Raw genomic sequence first — 22065 nt, 5'->3', positions numbered from 1 at the left:
CAGAAAGAGCCAGTCCAGGGAAGGTAAAGTCACTGCGTCTTTCTTGTGCCCACAGTGATGCGATGTTGGCCTCAGTGCTCTTTCCTGTGGATGCCATTAACACACTGACTCCTTCTCACCTAGGGCATCAGACAACACGTACTCTCCTGTCACCAGCCTTCTGCCATAGAGTGTCCACTCTGCTGGTGTGGCCCTGTCATCTCTGAGGACCCTCTTCCCTGTCAGTGTGCCAGGGTGTCGGGGTTATTTGTACTCCCGCGGATAGCTCCAACCATGGTATAGATTCTGCTAGTCCCCAGAACGTGAGCATGACTGCGGTCTTCATGGGGCTCACAGTCTGAAGGGAGAGACAGATGGAAAAATATGTGTGAATAAGTGTGTTGTTCAGTTGTGACAAGTGAGAGGGAGAGAAGAGAAAATGCTTGAAGGGAAAAATACCTGCTATTTATCATCTTTGTGTTTTTTTGTATTGGCTTGCATACAGAGTTCGTATACACTGTTCACACTATCCCTCATTCACACTGTTTTATACTCTCATTCTCATTAATTGTGTTTTATGAAATTAATTACCATTGAACCATGCCCACCTGTCTTTTCAGATACCTGTCAGATATTTCCCATTTCCTTTACCCTTCCACCCACCAAATTGTGCCACACCCTGATTTAACCCCTTCCCATCCTCACCCTTCTGCTCCCATCTCTTCACCCCTTGGGTCCCCATACACATTTTACTAGTTACCTTCTATTTTTACAATAACTGTCTTATGCAGTATTTGTCCATATAAGACTGAGTTAGTTCATTCAGCATAATGCTCTCCAGTCTCTCCCAAGTTATGTAGTCATTTTTGTCAATCGTTGCTCCTGAGTGCTGCGTAGGATTCAATCGTGCGAATGTACCACAGTTTTTTAGGATATATTCCTATTAGTGAAGTAGCTGGCAACATATGGAATTTCTGTGTCCAACTTTTTGAGGGAATGCTGAACTGCCTTCCAGGGAGGGTGTACTATTTTACAATCCGACTAACAATGTATGAGAGTTCCTATCTGTCTTCTTTGTCAAAGACATTTTCCCTTTCTGGTTGTTTTTGTGGTTGTTTTTGTTTTGGTTTGGTTTGGTTTGAGGTGTGGGGTTTGTTGTTGTTTTTTTGCCTTTGAGGTAACAATATAATAGATAGGCTATGTCTACTTGCATTGCAAGTCTGAATATGATATAGTTTAATAAGATGTGTGCTGGTTAACTGTATGAATAATGAATGGAAGAATGGGCAACTGAGCTCACAGTTGTGAGAATAAGAATTTTAACTTCAATCAGCAGTTGACCATTATACTCACCAAACCAGTGAACCCTCACCATTGAATCTGTTCTGACTCAGTGTTGCTAGAGAGAGATTCCTAGGATGTTATGTTTCCAAGGCTGTAAACCTCTAAAGAAACAGATTACTTTCTCTTTCTCCTGCAGAGTAGCTGGTAGATTTGAACCATTGACCTTTTGGTTAGCAGCTTAATGCTTTAACCACAGCACTGCTCGAGCTCTGTGCTTTCTTCTCTTCTTTTCCTATCAACTCTGTGCTGTGCGCCACACACACACACACACACACACACACACACACACACAGTCAAATGGAAAGCAGCTTCCCTCAAGAGTCAGAAAACCCTTCTTCTAGATTTAACTTTTCAATTTATCTTGAAAAATCCAAATATTTTCTATACTTTCACCTCTTAATTCACCATAGAGCTTTAAATAATTCTAACTTTATAAAGTTCAAGTGTGGTATGTGTAATACATGTTATCCCACACATTCTGCAAAAGGGTGTTTCATTTAGATATTTCTAGACAATAACTAAGATGCTCTTTCTCCGCTGGAAGAGAAAACATTCTTGTACTGTTGCTGTCCACCTTCCCTGGCATTTTGTAACGTGAAATCCAGTGATTTGTGATTAACTTTGGGGTTTGAATTTTTATATTGTTATTTTAAAACTTTCTCTGATGACGTGGCTGTTTCCTGCCTCTGACGATCCCTACATCTCCAGTTGGGTATTATTTTGAGATTTATTTGAGTGTCTGGAAGAAAATACTGGGGGGAAAAAGAGATGAAAACGTTTCACATTGTTAATCACAGTTGACACATTTCCACTTCTTCCCACACTCCCAGTTTTATAGACCAGCAAGGAATGTCAGATCTCTTGATGCTGAGACCAACCAAAACCTGCAATTTTATTTATTTCCATTCTTATCAACATCCATTGGGTTTCCAACGTTCTTAGGCTTTCTCTTCTGCCTTGTTTTGAAAGATTGTGATATAAACGCAACTTGATGGACAACTTGGTTTTTCATTCAGCTGTTTTTCATTTTACTTCCTGATGCTTATCGCATCATCACCACCCTAGCAGCACCTGTCCACAGCTTCCCTGCAATTCTCTTTCCTTTGAGCCTTTGTCCTGCCCCTTCCTACCGTCTGAACTTACCTCTTTTGTTGTTCTTTGGTTGCTTGTTTTCAGGAGTGAGAATTGTTATTGTTCAAGTCTTACAGGTTTATCTCTTTGGGACTGAACATTTTATGGGAGGAGACTCCGATATCTGTCTCTGGGGAGCAACTAGTGAACTCGAAACACTGACTTTGTGGTTAGCAACCTGGCTCATCGTCCATCACACAGGTTCATTTCCTTTTTTAAGTTTGTCCTTCCTATGAAATAATTTCCATTTGTTTTAAACTTCCGTAAGGCATATTTTAAGAAAATATAAAACAAACAAAGAGCTTAAAAGGAGATGGAAGGAATACACAGTGACACTACCAAAAATAATTGGTTGACATGGAACCATTTCAGGAAGTAGCATATGATCAAGATCCGGTGGTGCTGAAGGAAGAAGTCCAAGCTGCACTAAAGGCGTTGAGAGAATACCTGTTGAGTGTTTCAGGAAAAAGATGCAGCCCTGGACATGCTCACTAGATTACCTCAAGGAATTTGGAATACAGCTCCCTGACCAACCAGCTGAAACCGACCCATGTTGTTCTCATTCCTCAAAGAAAGTAGTCCAGTCAAGTGACAGGATTATTGAATACAATCAGTAATATCACATGCAAGTAAAATGTTGCCGATGATTATTTAAAAGCAGCTGGAACAACAGGGGACTGCCAGAAATTCAAGCCATGAAACAAGGGATAGGATGATGGATGAAGGCTGAGGTCAGATAGATTTTGGAGAGTAGAGAGAAGTAGAAAGATGTTTACTTGTGCTGAATTGACAATACAAAGGCATCTGACTGTGTTAAGTGCCATCGAGTCGAGTATGACTTATAGTGACACTATGAATGCCAGATATGAACAAGGTCCAATCCCTTGCCATCCTTCCATTATCCAGCATCCTCAAGCCCCTGGCTGCAGTCACTATGTCAGTCCTGGTTGAGGGTCTTCTCGCCTTCACTGTCCCTCCACCTTCCCAAGCATGATATCCTTTTCCAAGGAGTAGGCTCTCCTAGCAACCTGCTCAAATTATATGTGAGATGAAGCTTCACCAGCTTTGCCTCCCAGGAGCACGCTGGCTGCACCTTTGCCAAGACGTATCTGTTTGCTCCTTTGGCAGTCCATGAGATATCCAGTGCTCTTTTCCAACACCACAGTTCAAAGGCATCAATTCTTTTTCAGCCATTTTTAGTCATTATCCAGCTCTCAGATACATATTAAATCTGAAAATCATATTGAATTTGACGGTGTAGGGTTGCCGTGAGTCACAGGCGACTCGACGGCACATAACAACAACAGATCATAATAAGTTATGGAGGACATTAAGAAGCATGGACAGGATGTTTTTATTGTTATATACCATCAAGTTGGAACTGACACATAGCTGACCCTCAAGTGTGTTTTCAGAGGCAGTAAACCAAATGATGGGAGCATTGTAATAGGTGGACAAAGGTTGGCATTGTCAAGGATTTAACTTTACTTGAAGTCACAAATAACTCTCAGAGTAGCAGCAGTCAGGAAATCAAGACATGTTGCCTTGGGAAAATCTGTTGTCAAGGACCTCTTTAAAAGCTTAAGAGCAAGGATGTCAGTTTGAAGACTTAGGTGTACCTGACCTAAGCCATGCTATTTCAATTACTGCATGTGCATCAGAAAGTTAGACAATAAATAAGGGAGATTGAGAAAGAGTCAGTGCCTTTGAATTGTGATGTTGGGAGGAATATTGAATATTGCCTGCCAAAAACAAAACAAAACAAAACAAAACAAAAAACCTAATAAATCCGTCAGGACAAAATACAACTAGGCTGTTCCTTGGAAGTAAAGACAGGAAAATGTCCTCTGACATACTTTGGGAAAGTTGTCTGGAAGAGCCAGTCCTTGGGGGGAAAAATATCATTCTGGGAAAAGTAGGGGATGATCTTCAATGAGATGGATTGACACAGTAATTGCAGCAGTGACCTTGAGCATGGCCGAGAGGGTGAGGAAAGCACAGGTAGGAAAAGGTTCAGCTCTGTTGTCATGGGGTCGTTATGAGTCATAGTCGATTGTATGACACCTAGCAACAGCAACAACATGGAATGAATTTGATATAACAGTATTACTTGAAAAGTCATCTCTTACCACATTGCAATTCTGTGCCTTGAAGCAATTCTATAATAAATAATTCTTGTAACTCTGTGTTTGCATATAAAGAGAGAAGGTAAGGAAACAGGTACCTCCCCACCACCACTTCATACCAGGGTCCTGATTCAGCCCCGGGACCTGCTGGTTGTGCAGTGACTCTTAGTCTGTAAACAGACCCCCTCCCCAACCTTCACACAGCAGAGGACACTGCATTCCTGAAAATGAAACCTTCTTCAACATGAATTCATGAGAGCAGTTTATTATGCTGTCAGGAAAACGAACCACATGCCAGCAGAAACTCTTTGAACTGAGAAGCTAAGTATTTGAAGTAGGTTCCAGAGAAGTCAAGAGGGCTGATCTTCTTGTTTGAATAAGCCAGCTGCTACACTCGGTGCTGTTTGCTTTGCCAGAATAGACCATATGGAGGTTGAATATTGCTTGGATTCCATGAGATTTCAACTTTCACTTAAACATATGCTAAAAATGGCTTAATTCCTGTTTTCAGGCTATAGGCCCTTTAAAAGGAAAACATTCAACACCTCGTCTGGGTGTTCAGAGAAGATGAGTGTAGTTAAAACCTTGAGAGGATGACCTGTCATAACAACTGGAAAGAATATGGTGTCATTACTAGATTTCATTGCATCTGTTTAGATACCAGTGGCCCGAAGTCCTTGTGCAGGATTAGTTTTCTAGATTGTAATCTTACCTTTTCCCCCCTTGCATTTTATACTGTGGTCTGGGTCAATGCTCACAGAGTAAATTCATCTTCCATTCAACAGTTTGTCACATTTTGGTTTGAGACAGTGATTGCCTCCCCACAACGTGACAGCACTCTTTCTCCACTTGCCTGCGTTCCCCGTGTCTGTGTGTCCGTGCGTCCGTGCACCCTTCTCACCTGCCCCTTCCAGCTGCCTCAGCTTTGTTTTAGGCAAATGCTGCCCTTTCGGTCCCTTCTGTTGTTTGCTTTGAGGACAGTGTTCCGTCCTAGTGTGATCGCTCAATCTACAGGTCTGTCTGTTACTTGGTTAAAAGTGATCACTGGAGTCAAGTCCTCACTAAGGGCCATCAGCTGTAATCTGTCTAAGAGCAGAGAGTCAGGTCTTTGTCTCCCAGTTCTTATAAAGAAGCAGATCTTGCAAAGAAGTGGATTGGGATATTTGGGCTTTTGGCAAGCAAAACGCTTCATAAGAAGAAGACACCTTGAAAGTCTCCTGTCGGCAGAGGACTTTCACTCACCTCAGAGCTTGGAAAATCCCATTAGTCCGATCCTTTTTCCAGGTGGGTGATTCCCCTGCTGCCTGCTGCACAGCAATTCCCACTCTTCCTATCCTGGTCCCTCCTTCCCTCCAATCGGAGATGTTTCTGTATCGCTCCCGCTGTCTCACCATCATGCATCACTTGGTCCACGTAGGGCTGAAGCTCTCTGCACGTCTGATGCTCCTTGGATGGCCCGCTTATAAAAAAACAGAAGCAGTTGCCCTCAGGGTGAGTCTGTCTATGGGCACAACACCCCGTGTGTCAGAACACGACGGTACTCCCTTGGGGCCTCGGTGGCTGGGATTTTGGAAGCACTTCACCAGACTTCTGAGACACCTCTGAGAAGACGTGAACTTACAACCTGTGTGTTAGAGCATGTAACTGATCTGTGCCACCCAGCAGCTTCTCCTGAAGAGGCATTCATGTTCTTACTGCATTTAAAAAGGGAAATTTTTAAACATTACTTCAGACTCTTTTTAATAAAACTTAAATGGCTTTGATCATTCCCTATGGTGCGGTATAGCCCTTCACAGCTGTCTCATTTGCTAAGCCTAAGGGGTGTCACAGCATGGGGTTTGTTAGTACTAGGATGTCAGGGCATACAGGGACTAATTAGTGCCCCTATTAAATGCATAGGGGTGATCTAGTGGCCTAGTGGTAAAAAGCTGGGCTGCAGTCCCTAAGGCATGTGGTTCAAATCCACTGGCTGTTCTATGGGAGAATAATGGGCACTTTCCTCCCGTGCAATTAACTGCCGCTGAAAACCCACTGGAAGGTCAGCTATGAGTCAACAAGTCGACAGCACACAATGATGACAACAAAAAGGCATAAAAGCCAAAACCAAATCCATGGTCAAGTGGAGCATGGCCCACCAGCAGTCCTTCACTGTCGTCAAGTGGAGCGTGGCCTTCCACCAGTCCTCCACTGTCGTCAAGTGGAGTGTGGCCTGTTAGCATAGCAATCCTCCACTGTTGTCAAGTGGAGTGTGGCCTGTTAGCATAGCAATCCTCCACTGTTGTCAAGTGGAGTGTGGCCTTCCACCAGTCCTCCACTGTCGTCAAGTTGAACATGGCCCATTAGCAACCCTCCACTCTCGTCAAGTCGAATGTGGCCTGCTCACAATTCTCTGCTGGGTTTGTGAGGCTGTAAATGCTGAGGGGAGAACCCTGCCCATATTTCTCCTGAGACACAGCTGGTGATTTTGAACTGTGAGCCTTTTGGTTGGAGCCTGCTGCATTGCACTCTATGCCACAGGGTTCAATATTAAAAGCTAGGCCTGGGGTACAGAGCAGAGGTCTCAGGCTTTGGGACAAAGGATCCTGCAGAGAGCCCAGTCGCACACAGCCAGCTGGCTCACACAAATGGAAGTCACAATTATGGCAGATGTGGAGACATATTTCCATACAACAAGGAGGGCACCCCAGCCTGTGAATCTAGTGACATTCAGATTTAAACCACGGTTATTAGGCAGGACAGTCAGAGAGGTGAACAAAAGTCCCTCATCATCAAGGAATTTGCTTTGTTAGCCTAATTGCTCTTCGTCTGCACTGTAGGTATTTGGTATAGGACAACTTTCAGATTTAGAGATAGGATTGATAAAAAGCTTTCGGCAAAACAGGTCCTGAAAACCCTACCCAGATGTAGCAGCATTCAATCCAGGAAGATAGCGTTGGGTCAGACAAGGGTCGGCCAGTTCAACAATGGCCAAGGGCTGGGCTGTGACAGGCCGGGATCTGGACGTGCTGGTGCGACAATGGAGAGTTGGCAGAAGCGGAAACATTCCACCAGGGCCAGCTCCACTGAGCCATCAATCTTGGTGGCTAATGCCGGGGATTAACACGCTGGAAAACAAAGTGTTCTCAAAAATGCATTATCACTTCAGCTAGATTGCAGTGAATATCCAAATTTGGCAGATGGGGAAGGTCTGTGTGTTCTTTTGGTGTAGACTTGAAACACTGGCTCTTTGATAGGAAAGTAGACTGGAAACTATAAACTGAGCCAGAGATATTAAAAGTGGTTAGAAAATAAAAATTTAGAGAAAATAAGGGTGTGTTCCCATTTTCTTAGGGGAAAGAATCTATGGCCCATTGGAACCAGTTTAAAGTTTAGGTTCTTTAAAGAGAAGAGCAATGATATGCTTCAAGTACTTATAAAATAGAGTGGAAACAACAATCTCACTGTCAAATAAGAAGTTCATAGAGGATTTGCTTTAATAAATAGAAAATAATTATTGTTGTGTAACGTCGAGTCGGAACTGGCCCATAGCTGACCGTCTGGTGGGTTTTCAGAGGAGGAGATTGCCCATCCTTCACTTGAATTATTGATGCATCAAAATATAAATTCCTTACATTGTATTTCTTCTCTAAATCTAACATGCAAAAAAGGAATTATATTGTATTTTTCATTATACTCTTTTTCTCCTCCTAGTCAATCCCTCTTCCTCCTTGTTTCATATTTTTTTCATTCATTCATTCGTGAACTCACTCTAACTCACTGTGTTGTTGTTGTTGTTATGTGCCGTCGAGTCGTTTCCGACTCATAGCGACCCTATGCACAACAGCCCTAAACCCTGCTCTATCCTGCGCCAACCGCACCGCCTCTGATACACCCATCCTGATTACCCCAGTCACCGAATCAATCCATCTCATAGAGGGTCTTCCCCTCCTGCGCTGTCCCTCCACCCTCCCAAGCATGATGCCCCTCTCCAAGGACCCATCCCTCCTGGCAACATGTCCAAAGTATGTCAGACGAAGCCCCAGAATCCTTGCCTCCAAGGAGTAGCTTGGCTTAATCTTCTCCAAGATGAATCTGTTTTCCGGCAGTCCATGGTACATTCAGTACCCTTCTCCAGCACCACAGCTCGAAAGCATCCACTCTCCTTCTGTCCTCCCTAGTTATTGTCCAGCTCTCTGATGCATAACAAGTGATTGCAAATACCATGGCCTGTATCAGGCGCACCTTAGTCTCCAGAGAGACACTAGTCAACAAATATTTATATTAGCCTTTGGATTATTAGCTCAACTCCAACAGACTGTCACCAAAGTCCACAGTATTTGTTTTTTCTGTTTGCTATTTTAGATGAGGAAATATGTTTTAAGTACTAGCTTAGAGAGACTAGTTGACCTTGGTCTTGCATTCAGTTGATTTACACTTGAATGAGAGGGACAGTTACCCCAAGACATGACCAGTAGACAGTTGTGGGGAGGCCGCTGACACACACACCACGGGGGAGAGGTATGTGGTCGTCAGCAGAGGGTGTATGGATGCCTTCTGTGTGTCCAGTCATGGAAGCAGAGAGTGTTGCTATGGCAGATTTGAGAGATGTTTTCATCCCTAAATGAAATGAAAACATTGGTTTCTGGAATTAGGCTTGTTACTCTCTTGATGCCCTATCTTTTTCCTGAAACTTCTATCCTACATTGGCTACCTATATCTTGAGGAGCACTCAACCATGAATAAAAAAAGACTAAATAGTGAATGAGTGGAAGGAGGAGTGGCATCCACTTCCATAACAGCTTGCCTCCGGAAACCCTATGAACCTAGAGAGAGGATGAAAGGCACCCAAGTGTCGAGGACTCTCCTTCATAGGGTCGCTATGAGTCGCCTGCGACTCAACGGCACTTAACAACAACAACAACAAATAGTGAATGAAGGATCCAGCAAAACAAAGAGACTGGCTTGGTTAGGACAAGAAGAAAACTTTTCACATCAGCAACGAGACAGGATGTGTGTGAAGTCACCTGACCAAGAGCTCGGCACGAAGAAGGTGCTCCGTAAACATGTTACCTGCCTGCCTTCCTCCTGCCTTCTCTCTCCATTTGTTCCTCTCATTCTCTCCCTTTCTTTTACCCAATTTCCACTGGCCACTCAGATCGCTTGAAAAAGAGGATGACGGGTTACAATTCAATTTGGATAAATGAAACTCAAATCCAAGTGTATTGATGGCAAACCTTACCATTTCCCACTGAAAGCGTTCAGTGCCGAGTGAAGCCAGGTTGGTGGGCGTTCCTTCAGAGAACTACCCCAATGTCTGATAGAAGGTTCTGGAAGCAGATAGAGGCATCAGCAGGATAATAGCGAGTGGAAGTGACCAACATTTTCAGTAGTCCTCACAAAATAATTTTGTTTCTGTGACGTGGCGTCAAATGCAGCAAATGGTTGTGAGGAATCACTACAGCTGAGTGTGACTCCAAGCTTGGTCTTTCTGAGTAGCACTGTGTGTTTTAAAAAGAATTTTTTCTCCATAATATATAAGAAATATTACAAGTAACAAAGAATACTTGGGAGGGGGGATATATTACCCAATAAAGTGCTTAGGTGGTTCAGAGGCTAAACTATTTCTCCACTAGCTGAAAAAGTCATAGTGTCAAACCCATCAGTCATTCCACAGTAGAGAAGCGCAGCAGTCTAATTCTGAAAGACTTCACAGCCTTGAAAACTCTATGGGACAATTTTGCACTGTCCTACTGTCGATATTGGAAGGTGCCGTCGTTATGAGTCTGGTTTGACTCAATGGCAATGTGTTAGATATTTCAATGTGCCACAGTACCCATCTGTCCTTGACGTACTGACATTTACATAATAGATCCTGAAGAAATGAAAATCCTCTGTAGACCTAGTACAGTGGAAAGACCTTGAGCCTAGGAGCCAGAAGACCTGTGTATGTGTGTGTGCTGATCCAATAGCTCTCCTTAGTTAAGGTGGTTTTATTGCCATTGAATAGAAGGTCATTTCATAGATCAATATATAAGCCATTCTTAATTCTAATACTGTGGGCTTTGGTGACAGTCTGTTGGAGTTGGGCTGCTAACCCAAAGGCAAAAATTAGATATATTCACATGATGGTTATAAACCAGTGTAGTACTTTAAATCAAAGAAAGTCATATGTTAGCTGCTTTTGCTTTTATATCAAATCAATGTGTTAAACTATCATGCTACAGATTCCATCCTAGATAATGGATATATGCAGAGTGAGATTTGCCTGCCCTCTTCACTCAACAGGACACCTGAGGGACTCAGCAGGACACCTGAGGGACCCTTTCCCACACGCGTCACATTTGAGTCACAAGCCTGTGATCTCTTTCAGGTCCCTTGGGGTCTCCTGGCCTGAACGGCTTGCATGGTCTGAAGGGTCAGAAAGGAAGCAAAGGTGCTTCAGGTAAGATACGCCTGTTCATGGTAACCTGACCTTCCTCCTGTGAAATGAAGACCAGGAAGTCACTTCTTTATTTCCTTCCTACTTCTCCACTTCGTGAAATTTGGCAACTTTTGCTAAGAAATTGTTTTAGCAGGACTGACATCGGGGTTGGGGAGAAACTGAGAAAGACGGGATAAATAATGTATACTGCATTGAAACAGATGAGGGAGAGAACTGTTTATAAGGGATATGTGATTAGGTATTTTTGTCATGACAGGAGTTCAGAATAAAGGCTGCATAGTGGAGTGGACCTGGAGGAAGGGATTATATAACAATGAAAGAATTTTTCTTTTACTTTTCAAAGAGAAGAGTGAACTGGGAGGGGAGGGGTGGGCAGGGAGAAAAGTTCAACAATGAATGAATGGAAATCCAAAGTCTATACATTTTCATTAAAATTAATAATAAAATATTGAGGAAAAATTTGTTTTAGGTTAGAGCTTAGGTTATTGTAACTGTTCTCAGAGCTGAAATACAATAAAAGGAGATTAGAGAGAAAGAGAGACTCGTTTAACAAGGATGACTGATGAACAGATCCTTTTATTGATATTCCCTGAGATCACATTTTACTTAAAATAAATACAAATACACTGGTTAGATTAAAGGATCCAGACTTTAAAATGGTACAAATAACAAATAAACAGTAGGGATGATTTGTGTGTTTGTGTATAAAGTGTGCTTGTGTGAGTGTGCGTGTGTGTTGTTTTAAATATTGTTGCTGTGTGCTCTTGTATCAGAACCAACCCATAGATGACCCTCCAGCAAATTTTAAGAGACAGTAAATCACGCGATAGAAGATTGCCTGCCCTCCTCCCGTGGAGCAGATTTGAACTGCACACCTTTGAGATTGCAGTATAGTTTCTTGCCATTAGTTGTTGTTGTTGTTGTTTTGTGCCATCCAGTCACCTGTGACTCATAGTGAACCCTGCCCTGTCATGAGCCAGTCTCACCAACTCAGACACACCTACTCCCATTGCCCTAGTTGCTGTATCAATCCTCATTTGGCGTCTTCCTCTCCAGTGCTGTCCCTCCACCTTTCCAAACACGATGTCCTTCTCCAAGGATTAGCCCCTCCTGGTCATGTGCCTGAAGTATGTGAGATGGAACTTCAAAATCCTAGCCTCCAAGGAGAAACTTGACTTTCACCCTCTTCAAGACAGACCTATTTGTTTTCTTAGTGGTCCATGGTATGTTCACGACTCATCTCCAGCACCACAACTCACAACTACCACTAGTAGTAATGCCAGATATAACCATGTGGACCCAATTAGTGCTTGTAGCTGTAACTACCTGACCAAATTAGTTTTATTTATTAAATCACTAATTGGCTGTTCTTCAACAACTTCAACTCCTTATATTATTTGAGTGCAATGAACACTAAAATAGCTCATAATCCGACAGGGTAGCTAGAAGCAGACATGATGTTCATGACTGTGGAGAAAAGATGGAATTGGGTCTATTGTTAAAGTGATAAAAATTCTTTTTATGGTTTGGAGAATAAAGACATAATTTAAACCACTTGGGGTTGTTCATCTAGTGACTCCTAATAATTTGATTAAATGTATGCCCTTCCAAGAAAGCAGTGAAGTGTTCCTTCTTGATGTGAACACTACAACCCTACAGTAGTCCCAATAATATGCCTGGTGCCATCTCAGATTTCATATTGTGTATTCATCATCTCTTATCGTTGCATGTATGTCTCCCTCTCTCTTTTATTACATCCGTTGTAGAGGGTAGAAGAATGATATTGTCATTTAGCTGTTGCGAGGTCATCATAAAAGAAATCCCCACTCTGGTTGACCAGTTGACTGATGTACTGAGTCATAAGATAGGGACAGTGTCTTGAGAATACTATAAGCCATTTGGTATCACTGCAGTCAGGGGTTGATTTCAACAGAATTAGCTGCTTGACTGTCACGTCCTACTGACAACCAATTATTTTCCATGCCCAATACAAGGCTGAAGACAGTTAACAACATTTTGTTTTTCCTGTTAAGGTTTGCATGAAGTGGGCCCGCCAGGTCCAGTGGGAATGCCTGGGCAGAAAGGGGAGAGAGGAGACCCTGGGAGCCCAGGACTTTCTCCTCCAGGCCTTTTTGGAGAGAGAGGTCCTACAGGTCCCCCAGGTAAGAGGTGGCATGCATTGCCCTCTCCTTCCCTCCCCTCAATAATGAAATCAGAAGCTTCTAATTGTTGTGAGACTAACATCTAAACTTGTGCCTCCTCAGGAAGACCAGGGCCACCTGGTCCTGCTGGCAGCCCAGGAATTGCTCCTACAGGTGACATTCCTGACCCAGGTCCACCAGGAGACCAGGGCCCTCCTGGTCCTGCTGGTCCGAGAGGTATGAGAAAGCTATGGCAGAAGATGCAGCGCCCTCGGTGCTGGGCGCTCTGTGGGTTGTAGGACCAGAGAACAGGGGAGGAGAAGCAGCTTAGCAGCCCCACCAGTTAAAACATAGAAAAATGAAGCCCGGTTTGGAGTGTGGCACGCTGGGCTCTCCGGACCACATCCAGATGAAAACTCAGGACCCTCACTTCCAGACTTCCAAACCCTCTCCAAGGCAGGAGTCTCTCATTTGCACCTCAGTGCTCCTACTAGAAGTGAACCCAGACGTGGCCAGCAGGAGGGAGGCCTGTCCTAGCGCCTGCCACGCCTGCCACGTCAGCCACAGACTGTCACACATAACAAAGACATAAATCGCAGGCCGTGAATGGGCTCCCTGCAGTATCTCAGGCTCCTTTCATCACCTCTTAGAGAGGCGCTCTGACGGCAGAGTGTTCTGGAAGTCATCACTGAGCTAATAACGCAGGGCTGGGCTGCAGCTGGCCTGGGAATTGGGTGAAGAGAATGGTTCAATGCAATGTCTGACTAAATACAGATCATCTAATCACACCCATATAAACTCATTTTGGAAGTTTCATAGAGACACAAACTCACTGTCTTTGAATCTTTAGAATATTAGTAAACGTGAGATAAAATATTAACTCATTCTATTTTTTTCCAAGATAAAAACACTCAAGGAAGCGTAGATACCAAATAAGAATATTATTTTACTGAATTCATTCACTCTTATTTTTGAACTTTTTATACTTTTAATAGGCTGAAGATTGTTTTCCTTTGGGCATTTTCCTCAAAAGTCTCTCTTCACCTTTACCACCGACCTTCACCTCTCTCTCGTCTCTTTCTCTCTCCTCCTCGCCACTCCTGCTACAGCATGTAAATGTGTGTGTGTGTGTGTGTGTGTGTGTGTATCTACCATATATTTGTGGAGAAAGAGAAAGTGAGCAAGTGAGCGAGCTCTGGTGGCCTAGTGGCGAGGAGGTGTACTACAATTCTGAAGGCACGTGGTCCGAGGCCACCAGAAGAATAGGCAATTAATCTCCCAGTCTCCTCCTGTGCAATGCAATTAACGGCCTCTGAAAATCTGCTGGGGGGTCAGCTGTGAGTCGGTTCTAACTCTGATACACAACACAGACAACATATGTATACATAATATATATATATACACACACACACACACACACACACACACACACACATTGGCACAGGATAGAGCAGCAGGGTTTAGGGCTGTTGTACATGGGGTTGCTATGAGTCGCAAACGACTCGACGGCACATAACAACACACACATATATGTGTGTATATAGATATATACATATATACGTATATATGTGTGTATAGATATATATACACACATACATGCATACATACATATATATACATGTTATTTTTACCATCAAATAGAAATCCATTGCTGATCCTCCAGGGGTTTTTCAGAGAGACAGTTAATTGCACTGGAGGAGACTGCCCATCCTTCTCATAAATACACACACACACACACACACACACAACACACACACATTGTTGTTAGATGACATCAACTCAAGGACAACTCATAATGACCCTGTGCACTTCACATCTGACCTTTGTCTTGTCCTGAGCCATCCCTATTATCTTTGGCACACTGAGCCCATTGCTACAATTACCTTGTCAGTCCATCTCATTGGGGGTCTGCCTCTCTTTTCACCGACCTTCCACCTTTCCAAGCATGATGTCCTTTTGTAAGGAATAACCTCTCCTAGCAAAGTGTGAAAAGTATGACCATCATCCTTGCCTCCAAGGAACATTCTAGCCATATTTCGCCAAGACTTTTCTGTTTCTTCTTTTGGCGGTCAATGGGATAGTCAGCACTCTTTTCCAACACAACTCAAAGGCATGAATTCTTCTATTATCCTTATCTCTCCCTCCTGCTCTCTCACATACACTTGTGTACGTGTGTGTGTGTAGATAGATATGTATGTGTGTATATGTGTGTGTGCATATATATATATATGTAGAGATAGATGTGTGTGTATGTATCTATCTCTCTCTGTATATATATAGATAGATATAGATATAGATAGATATATATAGTGTGTATGCAAACATACCCCTATTTTCTACTAGGTTGTTGCAAACATTATGAAAGATTCTAACCTCTCACTCTTCTCAAATATCTCAGTCTTTCTTATGGATGACTATTTTTCTTAAAAAACTCGCTGGCAATGGTATTCAAACTTGTCTTTGACTGAAAGGATCTTTTGCCTTCTCTCTCTGATCAGGTGCTCCAGGGCCTCCAGGCACCCCTGGAAGTGTGGACTTCCTGAGGGGGGATCCTGGTGAGTGTGGCCTCCCAGGGCTCCCGGGTCCCCCAGGCCCACCAGGCCCTGCAGGACACAGTGGTTTCCCAGGATGTGATGGGAATGACGGCCCAAAAGGTAGGAATCGGTGTTGTTCCTCAGGAAGTATGGGAGTACTTTCGTTATTTTACCTCTGAAGATCTTGGTTCCTGTACCGTGAAGTAATTCCTGTTTTATATAGTATAGTAACAGCAATTCCAAATCGTTCTGGCTCCCCCAAAAGGGTCCTAAAGGGGGTCACTAAGAAGGGCTTCAGTTACCCTGGGTGTTCGAACTGCCAACCTTTTGACTGGTCATCAAACTGTTAAGCCTTTGTACCAGCTGGAACCTCCTTGTGGATATAGCAGTGAACAGATTTACACAGCACCAGTCCCTTTACCCAATCATACATTTCATGCGGGCAGACAGACAGACTGACATGGAAGGACACCCCAGTGCAGACTGCTTCCTGCACTGAGAGAAGGGCTCGTCAGAAAGCAGAGGGACGTCAGAGGGGCTTCTACCCTGAGGGAGGAGGCTTCGCCAGTGAACGCTGGAGAATATGGAGGAGATTATGCATCAGGAAGAAGGGAAGCAACACTTTTTACCAAAACACAGAACTGCTGGTGAGGACAAAGCTCAGAGCGTGAAGATGAGAGAGGTTTAAAGTCAGGGCTGGGTTCGGGGACATTGTGTCCCCTGCTAATTGGCACCGCTTTCCTTATTTCTCCTTCAGTTTCAGTACCTCTTTTAATGCCTCCAGGGAGAAGTAGATTTTTCATTCATTTAGCCTTGATCATGGTTCCAATTTTCCTTCATTCTTTTTACTGTTCATTGTGTTCCCTTCTTACAGAGGTAACTTTATGTACATTTAAAAAAGAAAAGAAAAAGAAAGAAAGAAATGGGAGGGAATCCCCAAAGCAACCAAACCCACTACCATCACATCCACCCTGACTCCTAGAAACCCTGAAAGACAGGCCAGAGTGACGCTGTAGGTTTTCCAGTCTGTCAGTTTGTGTAGGAACCGCCCACCTCATTTATTCCCTTGGAGTAGTCGCTGTATTCAAACCATAGACCCTTTGGTTAGCAGTTTAATGCTTAATCTACTGTGCCACCCGTGCTCCATAACATGGCCTTCTAACAAAAAAAGAGATGTATCTGGACTCTGAGGCTGAATCTGCCTTGTTGGGCTGCATCTTTGAACTCAGTCCTTGTCTTCATACCACTGTATGTTCACATGTTCCTTTAAGGACCAATGGGACTCCCAGGACCACAGGGGCCAAATGGACTTCCTGGGCCACCTGGAGACAAAGGCTTACCTGGACCCCCAGGCCGACAAGGGCCCCCAGGGCCTGAAGGTGAGCTCCCTAGTGCCCCTTATCCTGCCAACAGTCCCTGCACAGCAGTGTGCAGGGCCACTGTCAGCATCATCCTTCCCAGGCGTGTATGAGTGGGCCACTTCTTAAAACAAAGAGTATATTTGCTTCAAGTTTCACTATAAGTTATCATGTACTCGGCTAACCGATATCTATCATTAGCTCTAGCAAATGTTGAAAATTAAGATTCAATTTCACACAATGCTATTTCTATGGTAAGTAAGTGTGTTCCCTGAACCTAGAGGCTAAGAATAATTGGATTATCATAAGTTAGGATGCTGTATTTGATTCATGTCTCTGAATTCCCATTGATTTTTCTAGATGTTTTATTTAACTTTTTCTCTAAAGTACATTAGTTCCTATAAGGGGCAAAGGCTACCCAAGTTAAGCTCTATATCCATAACCCTTTTTAATAATAGAGTTTAAAAAAAATCCAAAGCAACGTGGAGAGAAGAAAGGACAAAAAGAAGCATACACTTGACATTGAAAGAAGTAATACAGTTTAAGATCCGAAATCAATATTATGCTCATATGGTATCAGCCCAGAATATTTTACAGTTTTGTAATAACCCAGCACAAAGAACAATAATAGACTGCAATTTCTTTTTTTAAAAAAATCACCTTTGTGCTGTGATTTGAGTAAAAGTTTCCAGCACACATTCATCTTCCTTTCAAGACTCATACATACTAAGTTCACAGCATCGGTTATGATCCTTATATTGTAACAGTGCTCCTCGGTTTTCTGCCCGTGTTTGCTATTCCTGTTTGCCCTTTTTGTAATTTTATTTTATTAGTTTTAATGAAAATTTACAGAAACTTCGGATTTAAATTCATTCATTATTACACTTTTCTCCCTGCCCACCCCTTCCTTCCGGTTTGTTCTTCTCTTTGAAAAGTAAAAGAAAAATTCTTTCATTGTTTTACAATCCCTCCCCCACGTCCACCCCACTATGCAGCCTTCATTCTGGACTCCTGTCGTGACAATAATACCTAATCATATATCCCTTTTAAAAAGTTCTCTCCCTCATATATTTCAACGCAGTACACATTATTGAACCCATCTTTCTCAGTCTCCCCCCAACCCCGATGTCTGTCCCATTTTACAATAGTGGCACTATGCAGTAGTTATCCTTTTGTGACTGAGATATTTCACTCAGCATAATGTCCTCCATTTGTCCTTTTTTTAACCCCTTCTCAAAGACTACACCTTCCTTTTGCTCTTTGATTTTCTTTCACATGAAGGGATGTGTTCTTTCCTGGTGTTATTGATTACCTTATAGTTCTGTACGTATTGTGAAAATGAGTAATGGGGATGATTTCATTTCCAGTCGTAGGAGAGTCTAAGTTTAGGCTCAAGGGTTCCATCAGGAGGCAGCAGTGTTTCATGAGGGAGTATAGAACTATCAGGCTTAGATTTTGATTCATTTTGCGTTTTCTTTCTGTGTATAACTTGTAAAACTTGCCAAATTTAAATGGACTTTTGAGAAGCCTTCCAATGGGCAGAGCTTTTAGCTACATTAAATTAGTGCATATTTGCTGTAAGAAATCAATTAATATGTTATTATTGCTCAAGAGAATTTCAGTCCAAATTTTCCTGGCTATGTATTTCCATCCCTAAGTCACAGCTTTTGCGGCTACTAGCATCAGGAGAGACTTTCTGTGTAAATGAAACGCTGCCATTTGCTCGTCCTTGCTGATGACCTAAAAGAATATATACATTCTCCAACAATCTATTTTCCTTTTGTCCTTATCCACAAATGGGAAAAAATCTGTCTTCATCGTCTGAAAAAACATTGCATGGCCCGGTGCTTTCGACTTTGAATAACTCCAGGTCCCAGAGGTAAGCACTGCTGTACAAATGATCGTTTCCCCCAATATGGTTTCCAGCCATTTCGTCCTTCATCTTCCCGTTTTAATTGTTGAGTCGAATACTGTTGTATTTTAGATAGATCCCTGTTTTTATATTGAGTTTGAATGTTTTTGCTTCTTAGTGGCAGGTAGTCTTGATTCAAAGCCTCTTTCTAGGTTCTGGACCAGGCTGTGAGTGAGAGCCAACTTCCATAAACTCAGTTCAGGCACAGACTCTGAGTATAATGACTTAATAATGCTTATATGCTTAATAAAGACTTATATGCTTAATAAAGATTATAGAACATTCCAATGTGAGTTCATCTTATCAGTTCTACAGTGTAATTACACAGACTCAACTCACTGGCGATGAGTTGGCATCAAATCATAGCTGCCCCTCCGTTAGCTTGTCAACGCTGGGAATCCGACAGGAGAAAATTGCCCATCGTTCTTCCATGAAGTAACGGATGGATTTGAACCTTCAGAGAGAGAAGTTGTCTTTGGAATAACAGTACAACCCCCTGTGGACCACACCATCAGAGTTCCCCTATAAACACACAGAACCATCTTGAACATAATAGCGTAAGTCATAGGATTACTATGAGTCATCTATGACTCAATGACACTTAACAGCAACAACATAGGCTCAGCTGGCCTAGTGGACAGAAAGTGATGCTACCAAGCCAAACGTAGATGATTTTAACGTACAGCCCACAGGCCTGCTTTTAATTGTTTTGGTCAGACATTCTTCTAAGTGGTCTATCCATTTGCTGTACAGAGGTAACTCATGGTGGCTGAGATGCTAAACACTGTGACACTGATGCATCAAATGCGATAATGGTTACTCATGGTGGATAGTGTTTGGTGGAGCTCCCCAATTAAAGCAAGCTTGGAAGCAGACCACTTCTAAAATAGCTTGCCTCCGGAAACCCTATGAACTTGGAGAAAGGACAAAAGTTATATGAGTGTTCAAGTCTTTTGTTCATAGGGTCGCTATGACTCAACAGCACCTAACAATAATAAAAAACAAACAAACAAAAAAACAACAAACATGCAAGAAACTGGGTCCTTAATACCCAAGAAGGAGCAATGATGGTTGATGGTCATACCATATTGTCTACTTTCAAGGAGCAGATTTCTGTGTGTATTTCAAAGAGAATGGTGTTAATCTTTTTATTTCTATATGAATTCTATCTTCTATAATCCAAAACCTACATATTATTTGGTATTTAGCACTTCCAAAGACAAAATAGAATTATTTCCAAAAGAGAAATTGTGAAAGCCTGCATGTGTTCTTGCCAGGCATGTTAAAAGGCCTGAGGAAAATGACCCTGAATCTAGACCCCACAGGCCTCTTTCTTGGGCTTTCAGCTTCTCGTTTAATACAAAGTAAAAGCAAACTCAGAATTTTAAATACTATCCGATCTTAACATTTTTAGTTAAAAATTAAAATGGTGTTTTTAATGAGTTTCCCATTTTAGTCCAGCTATTGTGTCTCTGTGATTGTATGTATTAATTTATTTGAAGATAGCATTAACAGGAAGCCCCAGTCACATGCCCGCCTCCTGCGCCTCTGGCCTACTTCCCTTCCCCCACGACTCCACATGAAAAACCCCAGTTACTTTACAATTAGGAAAGAATGACTTGTATCTCTGACAGATCAGCCTCATTTTGCATTGAATTGCACATCCTGTGCAAATGCATACAGTGTTGCTTTGCTTGTGGTTTCAAATCTTATTTTACAAGGAATTAAGTTCCAGATCATTGAGGAAGTTCAAGCACATGAAGTAGGCCCCAGCTCAGTGACCGTGGGCACAGTTTTCCAGCACATTCTTGCTGCTGTCGCCTTATTCTTAAAATGATTTTGCGTGTTTATATGAACTTTGAGAAAACCCTGACTATCCAAATGGTGTGCTTCAAATCACATTAGACTTCTTGGACTTTTGAGGCAATGTGGTGTGGCGGTTAGGGAAGCTTGTTGGGAGCTCTTACTGCCCTGTGTGACCAGTGTGACCTTGGATAAGTCATTTTGTAATCCGAGCCTTAGTTTTGTCATCTGTAGCATCCTTGTAACAACAGCACATGGGCAGGCTTGCTGGAGGGACATAATAGCAAGACACGGAGCCCAGGACCTGCCGCCTGATGAATATTCCATAAGAATGGTTATGTTAGCTCCCGTAGCGTCACCCCATGCTCATGGCAACACCATGTACTAGAGAGCAGGGTACTCTCTGGGATTTCTTGGTTGTGATCTCTACAGAAGCAGTTTGCCAAGCCTTTCTACCAAGGAAGGAGCCTTGGCGCTTTGGTGGTTAAATTTGGATGCAAATCAAAGGTTGGTGACGCGAATCCACCAGATTCTTCAAGGATACAAGACAGTCTGCTCCTATAAAGATTATAGCTTTGGAAACTCTCTGGGGCAATTCTGTGCATTCTATAGGGTTGCTTAGGGTCAGAATTAAGCCAATGGCAATGAGTTTTCTTACAGGGAGCTGCTGGATGGGTTTGAACTGTCAACCTTGGGGTTCCAAGCCTATTGCAAACTGCTTGTATCACTGAGGCTCTTAACAAGTGTTAGTGTTACTTGTCAGTTGATAGTCTGTGTGGAATGTTTGCAGGGTGACTGAATGGGACAGGAACAAGGTCTTCCAGAAGGGTGCACTCTCACAGCAAGCTTCCACACGTGCAGGGCGATAGCTGTCAGGGGAGCCTCACCTGGGAGACTAGAGGGCTGGATGCTGGGCCCCACCTGAGGCCTGCCGACTCGGGAATCCTGGGTGCAGCCCAGGAGCCTGCATTCTGACGAGCCGGCCAGATGGGTCTGAGGCCTTGGCATTTATAAACTACAGCTTTGCAGCGATGAGTCTCTACCCCATTGACCAGTGTAGTCCTCAGGGGAGTTTGGGAAAACCCAAATACGGATGATTTCCGTCTAGGATATGGATATGAGGACTATTTTTCTGCACTTTTGAAAAGCTCCATAGCTGACTTGTGCGTGCCTGTGCGTGCCTGTGCGTGCACACACACACACACACACACACACACACACTCACACACACACACACACACACACACACACACACACCCCACAAAGCTTGAAAGCATGGCCGGGTCATCTCTTCTACCAGTTAAGCCAGAGTCTCT

General features: G+C 43.0%; 1 protein-coding gene across 1 annotated transcript in view; it reads left to right on the top strand.

Annotated features, from left to right (window-relative positions):
* Positions 1-22065, top strand: part of COL4A4 (collagen, type IV, alpha 4) — a 134129-nt gene that overhangs the window by 101979 nt on the left and 10085 nt on the right. The window contains exons 36-41 of the mRNA XM_006890322.1: positions 10930-11001; positions 13035-13163; positions 13266-13379; positions 15641-15796; positions 16948-17055; positions 18905-18913. Of these exons, the coding sequence (XP_006890384.1) occupies positions 10930-11001; positions 13035-13163; positions 13266-13379; positions 15641-15796; positions 16948-17055; positions 18905-18913 (588 nt within the window). The remainder of the gene's footprint in view (positions 1-10929; positions 11002-13034; positions 13164-13265; positions 13380-15640; positions 15797-16947; positions 17056-18904; positions 18914-22065) is intronic.

The sequence above is a fragment of the Elephantulus edwardii genome, unplaced genomic scaffold (genome assembly GCF_000299155.1).
Source record: "Elephantulus edwardii isolate Elephantulus edwardi_28Jun2011 unplaced genomic scaffold, EleEdw1.0 scaffold00087, whole genome shotgun sequence".
Classification (NCBI taxonomy): Eukaryota; Metazoa; Chordata; class Mammalia; order Macroscelidea; family Macroscelididae; genus Elephantulus; species Elephantulus edwardii.
Note: the sequence above shows the minus strand (reverse complement) of the source record. Positions and strands in the feature narration are given on the sequence as shown.